Raw genomic sequence first — 19,322 nt, 5'->3', positions numbered from 1 at the left:
CATGTACCCGGAAGTAATCCGGAAGCCATAAACTTGTCCGGCGTATGCGCCAAGCGAGCAATTCTGATAGGAATGAACAGGCGCCATTTTTAGATCCGGTATCCAGTTCTACTATAATACATCCATGTCCGAGCCAGATAAAAAGAGTATGTCAGCACGCATGACTCGTCTCGTCGTTTAACACCGAAACACCCCCCTCCGTCGGGAGGCGCGTCCACCTCCCTCAAGCTACTGGGCGCACGCGTTTCTGATGGCCTCATGGTTTCACCCGGCTGCCCCCTGAATTCGCTACATTGGTGTCAGAAGTGGGATGGTGAGACCGTGAGGCCATCAGAAGCGCGTGCGCCCAGAGGCATGAGGGAGCTGGTAGGCTGAAGCCCCCCGAAGGAGGTGGGTAGTGTAACGAGCAGGAATGAGTAGACTCGCTAGCCGGTTGGCTAACGGGTCGGACCCTTTAGTTGACTGGTTAACGCAGTCACCGACCCGGGTTCGCGTCCCGGCTGCGACGGGGACTCGCTTCCCGAAGGAGGGGGACAGTGTAAAGAGCATGAATGAGTAGACTCGATAGCCAGTTGGTTAGCTAACGGGTAGGGTGGGACCCGTTAGTTGACTGGTTAGCGCAGTCGCCCACCCGGGTTCACGTCCCGGCTGCCCCCCTGGATTCGCTACATCCAAACCGCTTATCCTTACTCAGGGCCGAGGGGATGCTGGAGCCTATTCCAGCAGTCGTTGGGCAACAGGCGTGGAGACACCCTGGACAGGCCGCCAGGCCATCACAGGGTCGACACACACACATTCACACCTAGGGACATTTTAGTACGGCCGATTCATCTGACCTATATGTCTTTGGACTGTGGGAGGAAACCGGAGCACCCGGAGGAAACCCACGCAGACACGGGGAGAACATGCAAACTCCGCACAGAGGACGACCCGGGCCGACCCCCAAGGTTGGACTACCCTGGGGGTCGAACCCAGCACCTTCTTGCTGTGAAGCGACCGCGCTAACCACATCGCCTTTATTTTTGTTTTAAACCACAATAGTTGGTTTAATTCGCTATATCACATTTAAAATAAACCCCTGCAATGAACATATGAGGAACAAGGTATTTGTACACTTATAACTCTGAATAAATCTAATGGACTGCCGAAATAGGCTCCAGCATCCCCGCGAATGGATGGATGGACGTAATTATAGATTAAACGAAAAAGTCCTTTTTGTCAGTGCTGAAGAGCAACGCTCAGCAACCAGCGGGAAATCAGGGGTCCTCCCTATAGACCCCGGGTCCTGTAGGCACGACCCCGGAAATCACACTACAATACCCAGCATGCATAGTTCAGTAAAGGGGCGGATGGGGAATTATTTTGAGCGCGCGGTGCAAAGTAAATTTTGTTGGGGGGAAAAAATGGCGGATCAGCCGGACGAGGGCTCGACCAGGTTTGTGTCTTATTTTCGGTGTGTTGTCGGGGGATGCGTAGCAGACTACAAAAGGTTTTCGTGTTTTATTCGTAATATGGGTTAGTGTTTTTAAACTAGTTTAACGTGTCCGCCCGAGTTTCGTTCTGCTGTTTGCTGACCAAGTACCAACGAGTGTGTCTCGGCGCCGTTCGTCGTAATGTACATGAACTTTTGTCGGCACCAGCGTGACCCCACTGTGTTTTGAATACAGCAGGTCACCGTTTGCTCGGTCAACGTGTATTGTCTTTGCTTTTCATATCCCTTTTATTCTCTCGTCAGCAGTTGCACGGCTGTCACCGTGGCTGACACCCGGAATGAGGTAAGGTAACGCTTGCGAGCAAACGGTAATTGATACATGTCTCTGCCGATGTGGCGCGTTGGTTGCAACACAATTCTCTCATGTCGCCTCCATTGAAAATCTGTCTCACCTTGACGGTGAAGGGATTCAAAAGAGGCTCCTCTACTAGTCCGAGCCCCTTCCCCCCATACAAGTTGCCTCGCTCCCAGTCCCCAACATCCACGGCACAAATGACAGATGCAGGGGAGGGACACGATGGGACAGACAAGGTGGCGGTGCAGGAAGGAAACTTGGAGGGAGTCGTTCAACCCGTTGGACCCTCTTTCAGCCCCAGTGCACGGAGGAAATCCTGGAGGAGGGCCACCATAACACGACGCTCGCTCTCTGCTCTCCCCAACCCTTCCAGTCGTGAGCAACCCTTCAAGTCTCCAATTTATCACGGAGTAATGGTGAGGAGTCATGGCCTGCAATATAAATGACTCTTTCTGCTTTGTTTTCTGTCCCTAAGTTCTGTGTCAGAACATCAGCCGATCCCTACCACAACAGGAGAGGTTGGAAAAACTAATGGAGGCTTCAATGAGGGTGAGTTTGTTTGAGGTAAAAATGGCAAGGACGGGCTTTTATCGAAGAGCAGCCCCATTTGGACCAGTTATTTGAATCTGACGGGCATAACAGTTAACATGTTCAAAGATGAAAAATAATGCACGTTACTATGTAACTTGTCACTTGTGTTGTATTTATGAATGTCAAAGAGGTTTTTATTATGGTAGTAATTATTTGCCAAAAAAGAAAGGTAAGCTCAGTATTTTAAAGCGGCAGTAGACAACTTTTCAGCCCCTCAGTTTCCAAGTGGTACTATTGTTTGTGCCGCTGTCGCAAAGACAACTGGATCGCTTTCCGTTTATAAACAACCTAGCTACTGTCCAAAGCAAGAAACGACTGTCAGAATCCCAATTTTAACTAGAAACCCCGATGTCAGTGCTATGATAAAGGTAGAGTAAAACATCCGGTAGTATTAATAAGTTGGCAGGTTGTGTTACTTACTGATCCAGTAGAAAGAAGGCCAACTGAATGTCGGTTTGGAACCCTCTCAAGTCCTTGGTATTGTATTGAACTCTCTCCCTGTCAAGATCTGTTTGTTTACCCCCTAGCCAGAGTTTGATACAACACTGGAATGCTTGATTAACCTCAACCTAACTCTAAGCTTAACTTAACCTAATCGTAACCGATAGCTAACCTGTATCCATCCGAACGCTTTCGTCTGGTGAGGGAGAAACGGATCTCGACGGGGAAACAGAGTTCGATGCAACACCGGAGTGCTCTCAAACGAGTGAATGTCCATCTGAAGTTCAGTCTTGTTTTAAGTCTTTCTATCTCTCCCCCTCTTCACCTTCTTTGCCCTCCTCCGTTAAAGGGGTTCTTTTTCTTTTGCCGGTAGAGTTTCCACTGTCACTTCGGTTTGTTCCACTGTCTGCCATTTTCACTACTGGAGATAGCTTCCAATAGCTAACGGGGAAAACAAAAGCGCTATCCTCTTACCTATTTTGGTTGCGCAATGGTTGACGCACTTCCTTTGTGCCATATTTCCCGTGAGATTGTACCAAGTGGCAGACAGAATTTTATAGTGAAGCGAGGCTTATGGGGAACCAATCTAAATCCGATGGTGTCGTTATTCTTTAGCCATTACAGTGTGCAATCAACATTCACTTCATAATAAGTTAAAGCAAAAAGTTGTCCACTGCCACTTTAAACCTGTCTGTTGGCAGGATTTAAGTACATACAGTTCCAGATCCAGTCCTTAAATTGTCTCTGTATCTACACTAAACTCTAGGCTAAAGCAAAGTTACTTTAACTTGGTCATTTCCCAAAATGCTTATCTGTCCAATCTTCACTGGTTTGATTTTAGTTGGCAATAGAGCGAACTCGAACTTTGCTGCAGTCAATACCAAACGCCTCAATGGAGTCATTTCAAAAACATGGTAAGTATTCTTCCTGCAGTGTAGTAGGGCTTTTATGATTACATCGTCAATAAAACTTCTTTTCATGTTGACATAACTTTTTGTTTGAAGAAGTAATACGCACTTTAAAAATATTTTGTATTGTTCTCTGTCACAGTTGAACACATGCAGAAAGAATGGCAGTCTGTAGCCCAAGACATACGGAGCCAGTCACAAAATCAAGAGCGTCCCATTTGCACAACGAGGTTAAGTAGAAATTTTGATATATATGCCACAATATTTGTCCTTATTACTGATCTTTTGCCTTCCGTAAGTGTTCCTTTGATTACAATTGCTGTCCTTGTGACTTTCATTTTCTTTTCAGTGACCCTGCAGTGCAGAGAGCCAAGGAGCAAATCCACAAAGCCATTCACAGGCACGTTCCTTTTTATCTTAGGATGTAGTTGTTTGTTATCCTGCCCTGAAGGGTATTATCTATAATGCTGTTTGTCTATTTTTCTGTTTGTCTGTCAAATAACATGACATTTTCAGAAAAGGTGGACAATAGTCCAGACAATACCTTATTACATTTTGGAGGTAATTGGGTCATTATAACAAAAAATGTCAATAATTTTTCCTCCATAACTAGGTTCTTATTGACTTTTGATGTTTGACTTTATATTTCAAAGGTCTGACTTTATATTTCTAAGTTATATTCTATCCTTTGCTTTAGTGAGAATTGGCAAAGTTCAGGAGTCAAGGTTTATACCTGGAACAGCTTGTTTTGTTTTTTTGTGTGTGCATGTGGTTGTATCAAAGATAGTTGAATCAGTTCATCTGGATACATTTACTGACAAACGTTTCATCACTCATCTAATGCCTCTTTTCCACTAAATGGTACCGGCTCAACTAGACTTGACTTTTTCGTTTTCCATTACTGGAAAGTACCGGCATTTTGGTAACTGTTACCACTTTTCTGGTACCGCCTTTGTTGAGGTTCCAAAAAAACTGGTGCGGGTACCAAAGTCAATGCAGACCATAAACACTGAGGGGTTACTGTTACGGTAATGGAAAAGGACACTGCGAGTTGAGCTGATACCACGTAGTGGAAAAGGGGCATAAGTGACCTCTAAACTGACTGCAGGTATCCCCACCCTTATAAACAATACAGTTGCATAATGACCCAAACCAACGATCAGTTTCATATGCAAATAGGTGTGACCATTAACTAGAGTTAAAATGGCCATGTGTACTATTCATGGAGGATTTGGGAATGTTTGCAATCACAGCGCTGTAAGATTGCGACAGATGTACTCTAAGCCCCCCCAGTTCAGGGATGGTTGTTCCCTCTTCGCATCGATGGCCTCTTTTTTTTAAAAGTTTTTTTTGTTGTTGTTACATTTTCTGCCTTTATTTGATAGCGATAGTAGAGAGAGACAGGAAAGGTAGGGGGGAGAGAGAGGATGACATGCAGCAAAGAGCTCAGGTCGGATTTGAACCCAGGCCACTGCGGTAAGGGCCTTATGTGGTACGCGCTGTACCAGGTGAGCCACCGGGGTGCCCCCATAGATGGCCTCTTTGATTCCCTGTTCAAACCAGCATTCCTCCCTATCAAGGATGTGCATATCCTCATCCCTGAAAGAGTGGCCACTGGCCTGTAGATGGGTGTAGACTGTGGAGTCCTTGCCTGACATGTTAGCTCTTCTGTGTTGTGCCATCCAGTTGGCCAGCGTCCGTTTAGTTTCCCCAATGTACAAGTCATGGCAATCTTCCCAGTACTTAACAGCATACACTATATTGCTCTGTATGTGCTGGGGGACCTGATCCTTGGGGTGGACCAACTTCTGGCACAGCATGTTTTGGGGTTTGAAAGCAACTGAGAAGGAATGTTTGGAAAATACGTGTCTCAGCTTTTCCGACACTCCTGCCACATACAGAATCACCACCAGTTTATGCTTAGGCAGCTTGTTGTCCTTCTCCTCTCTTTGATCGGCTAGTGCACTGTTTGGACGTCTTCCTGGCTTTGACAAATGCCCAGTTAGGATAACCACACTTAACCAGGGCCTGTTTAATGTGGGATTTCTCCCCTCCCCAGCCGCTATGTCGGTGGAGACATTGTCAGCTTGGTGGTGCAGCGTCCTGATGACTCCTAGTCTGTGCTCCAGTGGATGATGAGAGTCAAACCTTAAGTACTTATCATTATGTGTTGGTTTACGGTAAACATCAACAATCAAATGTCCCCCATCACCAATTGCAATTTCACAGTCTAAGAAGGCTAACCTGTCATTTTTCACATCCTCCCTGGTGAAGTTGATGTGGTTGTCCACGGAGTTAATGTGGTCGGTGAAATGTGATACGTTCTGAGATTTAATTTTAACCCAGGTTTTGTCAACAAATCTGAACCAATGGCTAGGTGGTGTCCCTAGATAGGACATCAGAGCCCTTTTTTCCACTTCCTCCATATACAAGATGGCCACTACAGGTGAGACTGGGGAACTCATAGCACACCCATGCATCTGCCTATAGTAGTGCCCCGTGTATGTGAAGTACATGGACTGAAGACACAGCTTCAGGAGCAGACACACTTGAGTGTTAAGGGTGGGGTCATTTTGTAATTTCATACAGACTACCGCCACTGCTTCATCAACAAGAACACACGTGAAGACAGACTTAACATTATAAGACCATTGTTTCATCCTCCTCCTAATGATGTCCCTCACCTTATCCACAAAATCCATAGTGTTCTGAATGTGGTGTTCATCATGCTGTGATTGCAAACATTCCCAAATTGTTGTGAATAGTACACATGGCCATTGAAACTCTAGTTTATGGTCACACCTATTTGCATATGAAACTGATCGTTGGTTTCGGTCGTTATGCAATTGTATTGTTTGTAAGGGTGGAGATACCTGCAGTTAGTTAAGACTGAAGAGGTCACTTAGATGAGTGATGACATGTTTCTGTCAATAAAAGTATCTAGATGAACTGATACACATTTCTTTGATTTTCTCACCTGGATTATTGAGCATGCATGAAGATGTGGTTGTGTGTGAGATGGCATGGGGAATTATTTTATTCTTGTTTTTGCATTTCAGGCTACAGATCGAGAGTGAATCCTGGGACGCACTGTTAGATAAACACCGTTCAAAAGCCGAAGCACTGGCTAGGTGAGCATATGCATTGTTTTCAAGGGATACAGAACTGCTGCTCTTGAAGACTGGGTTAACATTCAGAACCAGGATCTGGTTTATTTGCCAACAAATGTCTCACATAGCCAGCAGAGATTGACTTGAAGCACTGCTCACTGTGACACTTGGACATGATAAAAAAAATTAAGGAAGCAATATGAATTTGTGTATAAAGTTGGTGTTCTTAAATTAGTGCTAGTAATAGATAATGTCAATGAAGCCTTTGTATAGTAGTAGTGAGACAAGTTTGCAGTGGTCAGACTACTACGACTAATACTTCTACTTTCGGCTGCCTCCATTAGGGGTCGCCACAGCGGCTCATCCATTTCCATCTCTTCCTGTCCTCTGCATCTTCCTCTTTCACTCTAGCCAGCTGCATGCCCTCCCTCACCACATCCATAAACCTCTTTGGCCTTCCTCTTTTCCTCTTGCCTAGCAGCTCCATCTTAAGCATCCTTCTCCCAATATACCCAGCATCTCTCCTCCACACATGTCCAAACCATCTCAATCTTGCCTTTTGCTTTGTCTCCAAACCATCCAACCTGAGCAATCCTTCTAATGTACTCATTCCTAATCCTGTCCTCCTTCGTGTCTTCCGACGAAAATCTTAGCATTTTCAACTCTGCCACCTCCAGCTCCGCCTCCTGTCTTTTCGTCAGTGCAGCCGTCTCCAAACCACACAACATAGTTGGTCTTACTATCATCTTGTAAACCTGCCCTTTAACTCTTGTTGGTACCCTTCTATCGCAAATCACTCCTGACACTCTTCTCCACCCTGCCTGCACTTTCTTCTACACTCCCTGTTACTTTGAACCGTTGACCCCCAAATATTAAAACTCATCCACCTTCGTCAACTCTACTCATTCGCACATATGTATTCTGTCTCGCTCTTACTGACTTTCATTCCTCTTCTCTCCAGTGCATACCTCCACCTCTCCAGGCTCTCCTCAATCTGCTCCCTACTCTCACTATAGATCACAATGTCATCTGCAAATATCGTCCAGTCTCCTGCCTGATCTTCTCTGTCAACCTATCACCATTGCAAACAAGAAAGGGGTCAGAGCCGATCTTTGATGTAATCCCACCTCCATCTTGAACCCATCCGTCATTCCTACCGCACACCTCACAACTGTCACACTGCCCTCATCTTATCCTGCACCACTCTTACATACTTGCCACTCCCAACTTCCTCATACAATACCACACCTCTCTCAGCACCCTGTCATATGCTTTCTCTAAAGACACAATGTAACGCCTTCTGACCTTCTCTGTACTTCTCCATCAACATTTTCAACGGAAACATCGCATCTGTAGTGCCTCTTTCTGGCATGAAACCATGCTGCTGCTCGCTAATCACCACCTCTCCTCTTAACATAGCTTCCACAACTCTTTCCTATATCCTCATGCTGTGGGTGATCAACTTTATACCTCTGCACATCACTCTTATTCTTGAAAATCGGTACTAGTACTAGCATCCTCTCACTTTCTAAGGTCATGTTAAACAATCTAGTTAAAAACTCCACTGCCATCTCTCCTAAACATCTCTATGCCTCCACACGTATGTCATCTTGGACCAATTGCCTTTCTGCTCTTCATAGCTGCCCTCACTTCCTTCTTGCTAATCCACCGCACTTCCTGATTCACTACCCCCACATCATCCAACCTTTCTTCATTCATCAGCCCCTCAAAGTACTCCTTCCACCTTCTCAGCACACGCTCCTCGCTTGTCAGCACATTTCCATCTCTATCCTTGATCGCCCTAACTTGCTGCACATCCTTTCCAGCTCGGTTCCTCTGTCTAGCCAATTGGTACAAGTCCTTTTTTCCATCCTTAGTGTCTAACCGGTCATACAATGCACCCTACTCTTTTTTTCCTTTGCTTTTGCCACCTCTCTCTTCGCTTTATGCTGCATCTCCTTGTACTTTCTTCATCTGTGACTATCCCACTTCTTCTTTGCCAACCTTTTCCTCTGTATACTTTCCTGTACTTCCTCATTCCACCACCAAGTCTCCTTGTCTTGTCCCCTGTCCAGATGACACACAAGTACTTTCCTAGCTGTCTCCCCACTATATCTGCAGTAGTTTGCAGTGGCCAAACAAATTAAATAAATAAAGTGTGTGTGTACACACACTTATTCCTTTTTTCCGTTGAGAATGACGAAGATGGACAAGCTTAGGAATGAGTATATTAGAGGGGAAGTTCAGGTTGTATAGTTTGGACACAAAGCCAGAGAGGCAAGCTTGAGATGGTTTGGACATGTGTGGAGGAGAGATGCTGAGTATATTGTAGGGCTGCAACTAATGACTATTTTGATAGTAGAATAATCTATCGATTATTGAAACGAATAATCGACTATTTGGATTATGAATCTTATTTAGCTATCAGCTTTTAAATTTAGCTTGAGGTTGTTTTAGGCATGTGATAACTAACAATAAAGACAATAAAGATGAATACTTCATTCAAAAATACATCTTTTAATGAACTTTCCTGCTGATACAAAAGGAAGCAGTACAAGTCTGCTTCCTTTGAAGAAAGCCATCCATGGTAGCATTACTGGCACAGCTCCTCTTCGGACTGCATTTGATATAAAAAGACATATTTGTCAGGCAAAAGAGTAACATTACTCTTTTAAACTCCAATACTCCTTTCTAAAAAAATCTACATTCAAGCCATATTTTTTGTTTTTCATTCTAGAATCCTGCGTAGATATCGAAATGCACACTGAAATGCATTCTAAATAAATGTTGCCCCTTTATATATTTGTCCAGTTTTCACAATAAATGGAGTTATTAGGGCTGTCACTTTTTTCCAAAAGTCAAGTTAGAACGAGATCAAACAAACCCATAAATCGTTCGAATTAATTCAAATGCAACCCACATTGCAGCAACACATTATCCAGCCGTAAAATATCGCCATGACAACGATGCAACGTTTAAAGATTTTAAAATTACAGCTGCACTGATCGACCGTAAAATAATCCTCCTCAGAAGTGTTTTTGGTAGCCAAGTCATTTTTACTATTTCTTTTCGCCTACTTAACCAAATAATTAGTTGCAACTTCAGCTAAAAAAAAGCCATTTGACTAGCAAGCTAGCTAACTAACCCTATGTGGCAAATATTCATCTGTCAAACGTAGGCTATTTGATGGCTTGTCAGTCGTGTAAAGTTACATTCCGTAAATGTCTACCTGGGGCATGCTTCATCACGGATATGATAAAGCTACTATAATCCTGATTTTGGGATAAACGGCAGAATTTTCAGTTTCAAGAAACGAATTAAGAGTCTTTAGGTTTATTATTTAATTAGCTGGATAACATACAACACGCGGTGAAATCACACACAGAATTTAACGAAAATAACCACTGTAAGACTGGCATTTAGGAAGGAACACGTTTTTAGCATTTAAGAGACCGACAAGACCCGTTAAGTCAGTGGATCTCAGATTCGGACCTGGGGGCTCCCTGCGTATGTTGGCTTTGGTTCCAACCACAATTGGCCAGCCGATCTTTGTAACAATCGATATGTGTGGTCGAAACGTTAACCGAGCTTATGACTGAATAGCTTGCCGTTATATTTTTGGAGCATCGTTAAGCGAGTGCGCGAGTCTTTAGCCTTTAATATGGTTAGGGCACATTTGGAATGTGAACAGGATTGTTGTGAATAATACGTTATTATTTGCTAGCTACTATGTATGTTCAATGCCATTAGTAATTCGTTGATCAAGAGAAAATGTATTTTAAAATAGAAAACGTTACAGCTCATAACGTGAAGTAACATGGCTTTTAACATTAACTAGCTAACTAACTTACCGAGACGAGTCTTCATCGCACAGAGAGCCAACGTGCCTCCTCTTCAGATGCTCCAGCATAACGGATGTGCTCCCATGCCAGGCAAGGTCAGCTTTGCAAATGTTGCAGTTTTCAAACCTTTTTGGCTGAGTTGAGAGTGAAATGCTCCCACACTTTGGATGTTTTTGGTCGCGAAGGTGTTGCCATTGCTCTATTGTTCAATTACGTCCAGTAAGCGGTAATGCCTGCATCATGTCAGAGCATTCTGAGTCAGCACAAAAAAAAAAGAAGCGCGATGACGTCACCCAACTAACCGACAATTAAATTCGTTGGCAACTAATTTGGTCATCGATTTTTGTCGACTACGTTGATTATTCGTTGCACCCCTAGTATATTGGGAGAAGAATGCTGAACATGGAGCTGCCAGGCAAGAGGTAAAGAGGAAGGCCAAAGAGTTTATGGATGTGGTGGGGGAGGACATGCAGGTAGTTGGCATGACAATGGAAGATGCAGAGGACAGGAAGCGATGATAATGGATGATCCGCTGTGGCAACCCCTAACTGGAGTAGCCGAAAGTAGTGGTAGTAGATGTGTGTGTGTGTGTGTGTGAGAGCGAGCGAGCCAGTTTGACGATTTGGAAAAGCTATTGCAATGACTACATAATAAAAGGCAATATTTAAAATGTATAATTGTAAAAAAAAAAGTGGATTATTCGCTCTCTGCTGTACAGTATTCACACGATTCAGTGTTCACCATAAATACTCAACTGAGTAGCAATATTTCCAAGAGTATATGTATATTCATGTAAACTGTCTGTACAGCAGGTGCAAAAGTGATAAAGATTAAAAAAACAAAAACAAAACTACTTTATCCCCCCCCCCTCTGATTGCTTCAGGAAAGTGGAGCAGGTTCAGGAGAAGGGGGCAACGCTTGACCCTACCTCCATCGCCCAGTCTTCACAGCACCATCTCATACAGAGTAAACCTGACTACCGCAGCCTCCTCTCCAGGCAACAGCCCTTACTTCACACCATGGAAATGGTGGTACGTTAGAAACACTAAAGCTTTTATCGCAGTGCAAAATCTGGAAAACAATATGTTAACACCTGTTCAAATACAAGGGCAGGTATTTGATGAATTTGGTTCAGTTTAGTGGACCATACTCAAATATGAAAGACGGTATCTTGAGAATTTAATATCGCTTATGCTTTATTCCCTATCATAATTCATTGTGTTTAATCTTTGTTTTTGTTAGATTGACACTCAGTGTAAAATGGTTCGACAGCTTCTCTTCACCCAGGAGCGGTCTCAGTTATTGGTGAAAGAGGCCAGTAAAAGATTGGGTATTGAATTTTTTTCTTTGATGTCTGCAATTAAAAGTATTTTTTGAGTTTTATTAATGATCTACTGACTTTACGAATAATTGTTTCCCTCCTTAGCGACAGAAGCAGGATTCCAGGACCTTGAAGGCAACTCCATCAGGAGTCTAATTGCGGCACTTTTATCCTCCACCGCTACTTCATAGTCCCATTGGCTGGAGGCAAGCATGAATAATTAACCCTCTAATGTTCAAAGTCAATGACGAAGGAGCTACAACCCGTAGTCATATCCAGGAATATACAGTGCATCCGGAAAGTATTCACACCCCTTCACTTTCCCCACATTTTGTTATGTTACAGCCTTATTCCAAAATGGATTAAATTCCTTTTTTTTTCTCATCAGTCTACATACAATACCCGATAATGACAAAGTGAAAAAGGTTTTGTAGAATTTTTTGCAAATTTATTAAAAATTAAGAACTGAAATATTGCATGTACATAAGTATTCACACCCTTTGCTATGACACTCAAAATTGAGCTCAGGTTCATCCTGTTTCCACTGACCATCCCTGAGATGTTTCTACATCTTGATTGGAGTCCACCTGTAGTAAATGCAATTGATCGGACATGATTTGGAAAGGCACACACCTGTCTATATAAGGTCCCACTGTTGACGGTGCATGTCAGAGCAGAAACCAAGCCATGAAATCAAAGGAATGGTCTGTGGACCTCCGAGACAGGATTGTATCAAGGCACAGATCTGGAGAAGGGTACAAAAAATGTCTATAGCTTTGAAGGTCCCGAAGAGCACAGTGGTCTCCATCATTCGTAAATGGAAGAAGTTTGGATCCACCAGGACTCTTCCTAGAGCTGGCCGCCCAGCCAAACAGCAATCGGGGGAGAAGGGCCTCTGTCAGGGAGGTGACCAAGAACCCGATGGTCACTCTGACAGAGCTCCAGCGTTCCTCTGTGGAGATGGGAGAACCTTCCAGAAGGACAACCATCTCTGCAGCATTCCACCAATCAGGCCTTTATGGTAGAGTGGCCAGACGGAAGCCTCTGCTCAGTAAAAGGCACATGACAGCCCGCTTGGAGTTTGCCAGAAAGCACCTAAAGGACTCTCGGACCATGAGAAACAAGATTCTCTGGTCTGATGAAACCAAGATTGAACTCTTTGGCCTGAATGCCAAACGTCACGTCTGGAGGAAACCAGGCACCTCTCATCACCTTGCTAATACCATCCCAACAGTGAAGCATGGTGGTGGCAGCATCATGCTGTGGGGATGTTCTTCAGCAGCAGGAACTGGGAGACTAGTCAGGATCGAGGGAAAGATGAGTGGAGCAAAGTACAGAGAGATCCTTGATGAAAATCTGCTCCAGAGCGCTCAGGACCTCAGACTGGGGCGAAGGTTTACCTTTCAACACGACAACGACCCTAAGCACACAGCCAAGACAACGAAGGAGTGGCTTCGGGACAAATCTGTGAATGTCCTTGAGTGGCCCAGCCAGAGCCCAGACTTGAACCACATTGAACATATCTGGAAAGACCTGAAAATAGCTGTGCAGCAACGCTCCTCCCCATCTAACCTTACAGAGCTCGAGAGGATCTACAGAGAAGAATGGGAGAAATACCCCAAATATAGGTGTGCCAAGCTTGTAGCTTCATACCCAAGAAGACTTGAGGCTGTAATCGCTGCCACGGGGGCCTCAACCAAGTACTGAGTAAAGGGTGTGAATACTTATGTACAAGCAATATTTAAGTTTTTTTATTTTTAATAAATTTGCAAAAATTTCTACAAAACCTTTTTCACTTTGTCATTATGGGGTATTGTATGTAGATTGATGGGGAAAAAAAGGAATCTAATCCATTTTGGAATAAGGCTGTAACAACAAAATGTGGGGAAAGTGAAGGGGTGTGAATACTTTCTGGATGCACTGTACATGTTATTTTGCTTAGGTCTTTGTTTCATCTATGTGGTGCTTCTCAACTTAGCTGTTATTATCTGGGTCCTGCAACACAATGCAGTGAATTGTAACTTTAAGTCTTTCGTAGCATGACCCCTTTTTTTGGGGGGGGGGGGGCTATTGACTGGAGTAGTCCTGTCCCAGGTAGTGCATTTCTTCGACCACCCGGTGGCAGTGTCACTCCTTACAAAGCGCACAAGCCTCGCGTCTGTCTGACAGGACGCTTTTAAAGACGCCTTAATAAAGTAAGGACTCCCATACCTTAATATATTCTGTAAAACTTGGATTTGAACACTAGTCGCAGAAAATCAAATAATTAATACAAAAGGTCAATAAAATCCCAAAACTCCCATCGGGGAAGTGTAACCAGATTTTCTCAAAAGTGGCAATAAATTTACATTAAAGCCACTAAAAAAAGCTTCCCTGAGCAAATCCCCAATCCCTCTGAGGACCAATGACCTCTATTATATTCAGCACTCGTAAATATGAGATGCACAGCAAATATACTAAGGGCTGTCAAATCCTTTTGTTTTTTTCATGAAATAGTCGTACTCCATATTGCATCGATGTTTTAAGATCCTGTGTCCTTGTACATTTTTATCACCGTTGTATGTGTCCACAGAAATTGTTAAATGTATAGTGGTAAACTTGCGTATGCATTCATATTTAACTCTCAGATGTGCGTCGCTTTGGATAAAAGCGTCTGGTAAATGAAATTGTAATGTATGTATGTATGTGTGTCTTGTTCTCCAAAATAACAATATTGTAAATGAAATGTTTGGAAGGTAATTACTTGATTTAATTTAGTATCAAGCATAAAAGGAAGCCCGAATACTAAAAAGAAGGAAACACGCTTGAAACGAGCAAGTTTTTTGTCGTCGGACGAAATCTGAGAAAATATGATTTTGGAGTTGTTGGCATGTTTTGTAGTAGCTAGGGACATTTCTTAACGCATATCTTAAAAGTGACGTGTCCTCTCCAGCACCGCCCACCGTTTGGACGTAGGCCCCGCCCCTTCAGTGACTCACTCCCATCTCCTGCACTGGGCCTGGCCGACGAGGAGGAACGAAGCTTTGACGTGCCTGTCAGCCAAAGCCCTCACCCCCTCCGTTTTATTTCCCTTGTTGTCTTTCAGTGCGTCAGTGTTCTCTCAACTTCGCGAGTTCCTTCATTCCCTTAACACGGTAGAAATTCTTGTAAACATCTTATGTTCTACACCACCTAATCATCAACCTGATGCGATACTACTACTTGTGTATTTCTCTGTGGTGTGTGTGTGTGTGGAGGGTGGGGTGGGGGGGTCAAGCAGCTACGATGACAAGTGGGGTTGTGACCATGTGTGTTGTGAGTCAGAGAGGCCGTTGCGCAGCATGAGAGGATCGATTCTTATTTAGATGAAAATGAGGCTTGATGCTTGCGGGGTGAGAAAAGGGCATTTTGATGCTTCCAACCTTGGGAGAAGATGGACAGCAATGCTCATTCACATAACACGTGGACGTTACTTAAATCATTGAATTGTGTCGTTTCACAGTTTTGTTGACAATAATAACCAGTCACCAAGTCAGTGTTATCTCTCGGATTTGATTTCTATCCTGGATGGACTATAGGTAATTGGCGACTACAAATGCTGCTCTATAAATTTCATATCTCTGTAACCCCCAAGGGACATCTTATCATTTTACTAGTTGACTGTAAGGTGTCTAGGTGTCATGGTGGTTGGGTTATGGAGACCCGGGCGTTCTTCAGGGTTCCTTGTTTATAGACGGCCATCAAAAAAAGAAAAAAACTATTTCAGGTGCCAAACTCGTTATCTTACTAGATTATAATCATTTCTGATGAGTTGCCATCCACCACCCGGAGGTTGTTTTAAGTCAAACTCTTGTATGAACATGCAAAGGAGGGGGGGCGCTATTTAGGCCAACTGTATCCTCTAACTTCGCTCTCTTAACTTTAGATTGATTAGCAGCAGATAGCAGTGGATGGATGTGTGGAGAGTCAGCATAATGCACTGCCAGTTTGGTCCCTCTCCCTCATGCTCACCCATCATCTCCTCAGCACAGCACTGCAGGCTGCAACTCTTCTCCACGTCCATACAGCTAACCATTCGTCTTGGGACGCTGTCTCGCTGAACTGAGTGATAAAGTCGAGCAGAACTGTACACGTCCGCAAAAAGAAAAATAAAGAAAGCAGGGCACTTGTTTTCAGTCTGTGCTGTCAACATTTTCATAATGAAAGACTGATAGGATGTGTCATTCATTCTGCGGACCTCTCTGGATCAAATTACTTCAGGCTGAACAGGAACCATCAGCTTAATTTTTGTGTCTTGTGGTGTTCCTTTGTAAATCAGTAGCCTAAAAATCTTTCTGATTCTCACAAAGCACCCGCCCCTTGTCATTCTGTGGCAGCCAACAATATTGTGGCCCAGCGTCCACTTGACCATCGTGGATCATAATGGGCCTATCGAAGAACATTTCTAATTGGCAGCAGCGCCTCCAACTGGGGTATGAGGCTGGTCTCTTTGATCCAGTCCTGTATGCTTTTGACACTATTCTCTGCAAAACAAGAATAACAGTGTAAGTGATTGTAAAACCGTCTGGGACATAACAGGGATTTTGGGCTATACAAATAAATTTGACTCGACTTCAGTCAGGTCATGGCTTTAGTTTTTCAAACTACTTGAACTTGGGATGGCGCACAGCCCTTTTGCCTGTTTAGGTTAGAACTGTGCAGCGCAGTTTATGGTTTTTATTTGAAATTTTGATTTGGAAAAAGCCCATGTCCACATTGCTGTTTGCAAGGAACTTGTAACAGCATGAATCATTTCATTACATTCGCTGACTACAACAGTGGTCAATTGATGGTTGACGGTGACGTAGACAGCAATAATAATAATAATAATAAGGCTCCCGTAGATCCCCGCCATACCTGGAGGGAACCAGAGGATAATTCGTGATTCAACAACTACGACTGGTTGTATACAGCGAGCTCCTAAACACTGAACGATACCCCCCCCCCCAAAAAAACGATATCTTACATTTTATCTTGAGATTTTCCCCCCAATTCTCGTTTGGGGCCCCGGTTCGTGTGCGACACTTGCATATCTGGATATAAAATAGTCGTATTTTCCTGTGTGGCAAACTACTTATTAGCCCGCACGTAAGGATTTGCGCGCCCTGGTAGTCTGGTATGAGCTGTGCACGTCGCTAGCTCAGCGCAGTCCACACACGCACGCACACACATGCGCTCCCTTGGCGGAAAACAAAGGCAAACCATGGTCTGTTTTCACAGGCAACCTCTAACTGCGGCTGGCCACTCCGTGAGCTCTCTTTGCGCCCGCACGTCCGCCGCTATTCGCGACTGATGCGCCTTGCACCTTTTTTTGTGTGGTTAATATCGGCGCACATGTGCCCGCAAATTATATTTACCTTCCTCTGAAAATGTGCAAGGCGCTGTCCGTCCACTCACACATACTGTGCGCGTGTGGCTAAACTCGTCTCGCTCTCGCTCGCTCGCTCGCTCTCTCCCTCTCGCTCTCTCGCTGGGCTACAAGCTACTAGCTTTTTTTTTCCACACTCGCTAGCGAGCTAACGTTAGCGTGGCCGCTCTGGTTGACTTGAGAACAAGTAAAACACACGAATGTAGAACGCCGTTTTTTGGGGGGGTTTTTTTTGGGGTGTATTTTTTTTTTTTGGTCAACTGTCAAATCTGTGCCAACCGCCGCTAACGGGGCTAGCTTCGCAATCGGGTGTGTTAGCGTGTGTTGTATGATTCGTGGTGGAAAACACTTCGCTGGCTAGCTCTCTGGCTAGCCGTTTGTGCGTTATTCTTCGACCGAGGGAAAACGGCGAGTTTTCTTTGAAAGTATGGATGACCAGACCAGGATGTTGACGGGGCTTCCCGGACTCGGTGGACTATCGCAAGCCGACGTGGGCGATCCGGACTCGGTCAGAAAACAACAGTCTCTCGGTCAACCTCAGCAAGACATCGGGGATATCCTACAGCAAATAATGGCCATCACCGATGAGAGCCTGGACGAAGCGCAGGCCAGGTAAGACAGCCTCGATCGGGGGGTGATGCCAGTGTTCTCGGCACGAAATATCTCTGCTGAAGTGCATTTTATCTGCGTTTGATGTTTTTACATGCAAAAGTTTCCGAATAACACATTTGATGCACAGTGACAGTATTAACGTTGTTTTACGTACTACAGGCCAATGCCTTGCTTAAAACGCCAAAATAAACTTGAGCACGGAAAGTGTGCCGTTATCAAGCATTATGGGGAGGTTTGGGGGGGGGGGTGATTGTCCAACAGTAGGCGGAAGTTCGCACCTAAAAGCTAAGTGTCATTCACTTCCACCTGGTCAAATGTGAAGAAGGGCCTAATTGAAGACCCCTCAGTATAATGCTCAATTAAGCCGAGGAAGTTCTGGTCTCTTGTCTCCTAATTCACTCTAATGATGGCTTTACAAAACGTGTCTTATTTCTACAAACAAAAGCCCATGGGGGGGGGTCTAGAAATATGTAGGCTGTGCAGTAATACCTGGGACAATATATAGCTTCACGTATCACAAGCGCGACTTCTCACAATTGCACCTAGCCTACATCGGTCGTTATTCGTAATGGATTTGTAATTGCACCGTGCATGCAGTAGGTACATCACACATATTTCCCTAGACCTCTTGTTATTGCAACTTTGGGTCCTGCCTAATTAGAAACCAACCTTATCGAATTAAGATTGAAACATTACAACAAAAAAGAACACAAGTTAACGAAATTGAGTACTGTGGTATTGTTATGGAGGGTTTGATATGTAATTGTATGCTAAATAGGATTTTTTCGAGTAGGTCTACATGTCGTCAAATGCTGCTTAAATCCTAATTGGGTGGCTGATGTTAATCTTAAACGCCTCCCTATCTAATGAGTACTCATGTCGATAACGCTCCTTGCAGAAATGCACCGAACGTGATGACAAGCAGTCATTCATAATGCCTCTTCCCTCCTGGTGGCTGCACAAGAGGCATGTTTGCATATAGTACATTTACAAGTGTATGCTTGACAATATGCGAATGACCCACATTCGTTTGCCATGTGTCTCGAAGGAGCATAAGGTCACCTTAAGTTGAAGCGTTAGTATTTCAACAATAGACGGCGTCCACTGCAAGACCGTGGCCACAGTGTGATGTGTCATTAGCTAGTGATTTTCCACCCAACATTTGACCACCTGGTTCTCTTAATTAATTCACTCCTCTCTCTCTCCCTCCCTCCCTGGTGTTCATCCTTTTCATTGTGTGCTGGGTGCAATCAATTCTCCTATAATGTGTACGCGAGTGCAGCTGTCCACAAATCGAGTTTCTATTAATGAGGTGGTGGTGGTG

General features: G+C 44.1%; 2 protein-coding genes across 2 annotated transcripts in view; both read left to right on the top strand.

Annotated features, from left to right (window-relative positions):
* Nucleotides 1-1,411: 1,411 nt before the first annotated feature.
* On the top strand, nucleotides 1,412-15,194 carry LOC130119898 (kinetochore-associated protein DSN1 homolog). Its single transcript, XM_056288489.1, has 12 exons — nucleotides 1,412-1,435; nucleotides 1,736-1,775; nucleotides 1,898-2,162; nucleotides 2,263-2,336; nucleotides 3,661-3,733; nucleotides 3,870-3,957; nucleotides 4,077-4,127; nucleotides 6,787-6,858; nucleotides 11,563-11,710; nucleotides 11,922-12,009; nucleotides 12,106-12,206; nucleotides 14,933-15,194. Exons 3-11 carry the CDS (start codon nucleotides 1,985-1,987, stop codon nucleotides 12,189-12,191), a joined length of 858 nt encoding a protein of 285 aa, XP_056144464.1. The 5' UTR covers nucleotides 1,412-1,435; nucleotides 1,736-1,775; nucleotides 1,898-1,984; the 3' UTR covers nucleotides 12,192-12,206; nucleotides 14,933-15,194.
* Nucleotides 15,195-17,251: 2,057 nt separating this feature from the next.
* Nucleotides 17,252-19,322, top strand: part of pbx4 (pre-B-cell leukemia transcription factor 4) — a 31,453-nt gene continuing 29,382 nt past the window's right edge. Inside the window, exon 1 of the mRNA XM_056287869.1 lies at nucleotides 17,252-17,998. Coding sequence (XP_056143844.1) covers nucleotides 17,814-17,998 — 185 coding nt within the window. The 5' untranslated portion in view covers nucleotides 17,252-17,813. The remainder of the gene's footprint in view (nucleotides 17,999-19,322) is intronic.

Source organism: Lampris incognitus, chromosome 10, assembly GCF_029633865.1.
Source record: "Lampris incognitus isolate fLamInc1 chromosome 10, fLamInc1.hap2, whole genome shotgun sequence".
Taxonomy (NCBI): Eukaryota; Metazoa; Chordata; class Actinopteri; order Lampriformes; family Lampridae; genus Lampris; species Lampris incognitus.
The sequence above is the reverse complement of the archived record's forward strand: the minus strand, read 5'-3'. Positions and strand labels throughout refer to the sequence as shown.